This window comes from Palaemon carinicauda, chromosome 1, assembly GCF_036898095.1.
Source record: "Palaemon carinicauda isolate YSFRI2023 chromosome 1, ASM3689809v2, whole genome shotgun sequence".
Taxonomy (NCBI): domain Eukaryota; kingdom Metazoa; phylum Arthropoda; class Malacostraca; order Decapoda; family Palaemonidae; genus Palaemon; species Palaemon carinicauda.
This window is the reverse complement of record NC_090725.1, coordinates 210,446,570-210,452,569: the sequence shown is the minus strand read 5'-3', so window position 1 is coordinate 210,452,569 and position 6,000 is coordinate 210,446,570. Positions and strand designations below refer to the sequence as shown.

The following is a 6,000-nucleotide window of genomic DNA, read 5'->3' as shown; positions in this document are numbered from 1 at the left end:
GGATTTCTGAGGGCATGGAAGTTTTATATTTGTCATATTCTAATAATTTTTAATGTCTTTTTTTAGGCTTATAAAAATTCAAATTTTTGAAAATAAAAAAAATATGAAAAGCTATAAAATTAAAAAAAATATACCATAGATTTCTGTATCTACTGTACTTTGCAGTTTTTTAGCTATGTGGGGGACGTAATACCCACGATAGCCAAGGGATTACTGTATGTCTTTTTATTTTGAACACTTCCTAAATTTAAATCCTAATGATCACGGGCAAACATTTTCACTCCCATTTACCCATTTTTTTTTCATTGGTATAACTTTACAAATACTGATATTTTCCTTTGACATTCTGTGAAATTTCAACAAAAAGAAACATTTTGTACATTAGGCTCTAACCATACCATCATAAAGGAAAATCTTGCAACATATGTCATCAACTTCAAGTATTTCATATTTCTAATTTTCAGCTATCAATATCCATACTGTACCCTATAAATAAAAGCAAAAATTAATTTGTACTTACAGTCACCATATATATATTTCCGTAAAAATGACACAGCAGACTGATTTTTATAAAAATTGTCTGTAGCCTCCTGAAACATATCTGTTCGGTACAACATTCCATCATCATCTTCGCTCAGTTCGTCATCTGATGATGATGCTGTGTCACTTTCACTCTTTCTTTTAGATTCCATTTTCTGTTCTGTATTGACACCTCCAAATTCTAGTGGGCGCTCGTTTTCATGACTAACACCAACATTACCACTAGTTCTTTGCTCCTTTTTACGACTGGGTGTTTTTATGTTTTCTAATATTCCCTGGATCATAACTGTCACATCAGAATCCTTATTATTCTTCAAATTTTGAGTTCTTTGAACACTTTTTGGCTTTGTATTTTCTTTTCCCCCTTCATTCAAGGACCCAACTAGTTGTTTTTCCTCACTATTGAGAAGATGTTGCAAATCAGCATCAACATCATAGTCGTCATCACTTTCATCATTCATTTCATCCTTTGTACTCCTCTCAGCAATCTGGATAAGAACAAAATAATAAATTAACACAGTTAACTTGTTTCACTTATGTGGCTTCACACTTAATTCATCTACGTCTACTTACCACGGCACTTCCCCCAATTTTGGGGGGTAACCGACATCAAAACAAATGAACAAAAGGGGACATATTCAGCCGAGTTTGGCTGGTACTGCTAGGGTGCCACACCCCCACCCTCCCCCCGTTATCCACCACAAATGAAGTTTCACACGCTGAATCCCCTACTGCTGTTACCTCAGTGGTCACCAAGGCGACCGGAGGAAGCAGCAGGGCCTACTAGAACTGTGTCACAATCACTCGCCATTCATTCCTATTTCTAGCATGCTCTCTTGCCTCTCTTACATCTATCCTATCACCCAGAGCTTTCTCCACTCCAACCATCCACCCAAACCTTGGCCTTCCTCTTGTACTTCTCCCATCAACTCTTGCATTCACCTTCTTTAGCAGACAGCCACTTTCCATTCTCTCAACATGGCTAAACTATTTCAACATATTCACAACCACTCTAGCTGTTAAATAATTTCTTACACTCATTCTCACCATCATTACTTTGTTCCTAACCCTATCTAATCAAGATACACCAACCATACTCCTCAGACACTTCATCTCAAACATATTCAATTTGTCTCTCCGTCACTTTCATTCCCCACAACTCTGATCCATACATCACAGTTGGTACAATCACTTCTCATAGAGAACTCTCTTTACATTCATACCTAACCCTCTATGCTTTACCACTCCCTTCACTGGCCCCAACACTTTGCATCCTTCATTCACTCTCTGACGTACATCTGCTTCCACTCCACCATTTGCAGCGACAACAGACCCCAAGTACTTAAACTGATCTACTTCCTCAAGTAACTCTCCATTCAACATGACATTCAATTTCGCACCACCCTCCCTTCTCGTGCATATCATGCTACGAATAATAAATCTGTTAACATATAGTACACTTGTTTCACTTACGTGGCTTCACACATAATCCATACTAAACATCAAAGGAAGATTTTATACAGAAAATACAAACAACTGTTATAGTTTTGTACAGTAATGTTCAAATACATCAAATTACCTGCTTGAAAATATGGCCTCAGTATAGACTCTAGTCCTGATGGTAAATTGACCACAAAAAGAGGTACAAAGAGTATATAGAACATGATTGTTCAATTACAGTACTACAAGCCTATAAAGTGTGCAAAGTGACAAGTTAACACAATTTTATGAGCTAATCGGAATACTTTTAACATTTTACAAAACCTTTATTTCGTCTAAGAACATAAGAGATTTGTGTAATTCCTGTCATAATATTTGAAAAAGAACATTAATGCAGCTTTGTGAAAACTAAAAGTATTGAAAATAAGGCAGTCTAACAATCGAGATGAGATTTAAAAAATCAGTGAAGATTATTCTTTGAAGGGAACTGAGAAACAATATAAACTCACATTCTTCCTCTTCTTCTTGGGTGGAGCCAAGTCATTTTCTTCCTCTTCCTTTTCACTTTCACTATCTTTGTCGTGATCAGTTTCATCATCATCGTCATCATCCTCATCATCATCATTGAAAGTTTCATCCTCTTCCAGATTATCTGCAAAGATGACTCTTCTCCTCCTCACCCCACTACTATCTGTTACTGTTTCATATGCAGGGACCTCTCTTCTAGATCTGAAAATAAATATGATTTTAAAAATTGCCAAAACCAACAAAAACTAAAGATAACAAAATACCATTTATGAATACCTTGGCAATTTATAAAAATCAAGGTAAGCTGTGCAGGGTACAAACAGCTAATGATTATTTTTATCAGATTGTATAAGGAGGAACTAAAATAAACACAATATCGTAAACTGTAAATCCTACAAAATTGATTTGCTTTTTATCATTCCGGTTCAGAATATTCCTTTATGTTAATCTGTCCAGAATTAAATTTTCTTTACATTTGGCAGATTAAAATCATCTAATTCAGGGTTGCCCTTTCACCAGTACTACTGTACTAAATTTAACTTATTTCACCCTTAACTTGTTCTCTTCATTTATTTATTTCCTTATTTCCTTTCCTCACTGGGCTATTTTTCCCTGTTGGAGCCCCTGGGCTTATAGCATCTTGCTTTTCCAACTAGGGTTATAGCTTGGATAGTAATAATAATAATAATAATAATAATAATAATAATAATAATACATTATGCTAAACAGCAAAATCTTTTTCTTCAGGAAAGGCTATTAAACCACTTTTCTTTAAGCTAGGCAGGCTAAAATTGATTTTCTTTCAATTTATGAAGGCTAAAATAAAATTTCCTTCTTTACAAAGTTTAGGTAGACTGAAATTAGATTACCTTCTTCACATGATCAGGCAGACTGGAATTAAATTCCATTCTTTACAAATATTAATCAGACTGAAATGAAATTCCATACTTTACAAAGATTATTAGGCAGACAAGTTAAATTCCATTCTTTAAAAAATTATTCAGACTTGAAAGAAGCTCCTTTCTTTACAAAAACTTGGGAAAACAAAATTACCTTCTTTAAGGAGATTAAAATTAATTTCCTCTTTAGGTTAGGCAGGCAAATTACATTCCTTTGTTGAGGTTAAGAAGATTAATTCATGTCCTTTAGGTTAGGCTGATTAAAATGTTATTTTCATAAGTAAAATAAATTTTTGAATATACTTACCCGATGATCATGTAGCTGTCAACTCCGTTGCCCGACAGAAATCTACGGTCGGGATACGCCAGCGATCGCTATCCAGGTGGGGGTGTACTCAACAGCGCCATCTGTGGTCAGGTACTCAAGTACTTCTTGTCAACAAGAACTCAATTTTCTCCTCGGTCCACTGGTTCTCTATGGGGAGGAAGGGCGGGTTCTTTAATTCATGATCATCGGGTAAGTATATTCAAAAATTTATTTTACTAATGAAAATAACATTTTTCAATATTAATCTTACCCGATGATCATGTAGCTGATTCACACCCAGGGTGGTGGGTGGAGACCAGCATACATGTTAACAAAGAAGCTAAGTATCCCGTATTTCATTTTATTAGTTATTCAAAAATAACATAAAATAAATAAGTACCTGGTAAGGAAGTCGACTTGAACCATTACTCTGCCTTTATTAAGTACGTCTTCCTTACTGAGCGTAGCGGTCCTCTTAGGATGCTGAACGACTCTTAGGTGCTGAAGTATAAAGGGCTGCAACCCATACTAAAGGACCTCATCACAACCTCTAACCTCGGCGTTTCTCAAGAAAGAATTGACCACCCGCCAAATCAACAAGGATGCGGAAGGCTTCTTAGCCGACCGTACAACCCATAAAAAGTATTCAAGAGAAAGGTTAAAAAGGTTATGGGATTATGGGAATGTAGTGGCTGAGCCCTCACCTACTACTGCACTCGCTGCTACGAATGGTCCCAGGGTGTAGCAGTTCTCGTAAAGAGACTGGACATCTTTGAGATAGAATGATGCGAACACTGACTTGCTTCTCCAATAGGTTGCATCCATAACACTCTGCAGAGAACGGTTCTGTTTGAAGGCCACTGAAGTAGCCACAGCTCTCACTTCATGTTTCCTTACCTTCAGCAAAGCAAGGTCTTCTTCCTTCAGATGAGAATGTGCTTCCCTAATCAGAAGCCTGATGTAGTAAGAAACTGCGTTCTTAGACATTGGAAGAGAAGGTTTCTTGATAGCACACCATAAGGCTTCTGATTGTCCTCGTAAAGGTTTTGACCTTTTTAGATAGTACCTAAGAGCTCTAACTGGGCAAAGTACTCTCTCCAGTTCGTTCCCCACCAAGTTGGACAGGCTTGGGATCTCAAACGACTTAGGCCAAGGACGTGAAGGAAGCTCGTTTTTAGCCAAAAACCGAGCTGCAAGGAACATGTAGCCGTTTCAGATGTGAAAACTATGTTCCTGCTGAAGGCGTGGATCTCACTTACTCTTTTAGCTGTTGCCAAGCACACGAGGAAAAGAGTTTTTAATGTGAGGTCCTTAAAAGAGGCTGATTGGAGAGGTTCAAATCTTGATGACATAAGGAACCTTAGGACCACGTCTAGATTCCAGCCTGGAGTGGACAACCGACGCTCCTTTGAGGTCTCAAAAGACCTAAGGAGGTCCTGTAGATCTTTGTTGGTGGAAAGAACCAAGCCTCTGTGGCGGAAAACCGCTGCCAACATACTTCTGTAACTCTTGATCGTAGGAGCTGAAAGGGATCTTACGTTCCTTAGATGTAACAGGAAGTCAGCAATCTGGGTTACAGTGGTACTGGTTGAGGAAACTGCATTGGCCTTGCACCAGCTTCGGAAGACTTCCCATTTAGACTGATAGACTCTGAGAGTGGATGTCCTCCTTGCTCTGGCAATCGCTCTGGCTGCCTCCTTCGAAAAGCCTCTAGCTCTTGAGAGTCTTTCGATAGCCTGAAGGCAGTCAGACGAAGAGCGTGGAGGTTTGGGTGTACCTTCTTTACGTGAGGTTGACGTAGAAGGTCCACTCTTAGAGGAAGAGTCCTGGGAACGTCGACCAGCCATTGCAGTACCTCTGTGAACCATTCTCTCGCGGGCCAGAGGGGAGCAACCAACGTCAGCCGTGTCCCTTTGTGAGAGGCGAACTTCTGAAGTACATGTACCCTGTTGACAATCTTGAACGGCGGGAATGCATACAGGTCGAGATGGGACCAATCCAGCAGAAAAGCATCCACGTGAACTGCTGCTGGGTCTGGAATCGGAGAACAATACAACGGGAGCCTCTTGGTCATCGAGGTAGCGAACAGATCTATGGTTGGCTGACCCCACAGGGCCCAAAGTCTGCTGCAAACATTCTTGTGAAGGGTCCACTCTGTGGGGATGACCTGACCCTTCCGGCTGAGGCGATCTGCCATGACATTCATATCGCCCTGAATGAACCTCGTTACCAGCGTGAGCTTTCGATCTTTTGACCAGATGAGGAGGTCCCTTGCGATCTCGAACA

The 6,000-nt window shown here is 39.2% G+C and overlaps 1 protein-coding gene across 2 annotated transcripts in view; it reads right to left on the bottom strand.

Moving 5' to 3' along the window:
- The window catches only part of LOC137653751 (ribosome biogenesis protein BMS1 homolog), a 254,922-nt gene that overhangs the window by 123,382 nt on the left and 125,540 nt on the right, over window positions 1-6,000 (bottom strand). For both annotated transcript variants that reach the window (XM_068387387.1, XM_068387378.1), the window contains 2 exons: window positions 2,490-2,709; window positions 521-1,028 (listed from right to left, as the gene is read on the bottom strand). In XM_068387387.1, coding sequence (XP_068243488.1) covers window positions 521-1,028; window positions 2,490-2,709 — 728 coding nt within the window. The remainder of the gene's footprint in view (window positions 1-520; window positions 1,029-2,489; window positions 2,710-6,000) is intronic.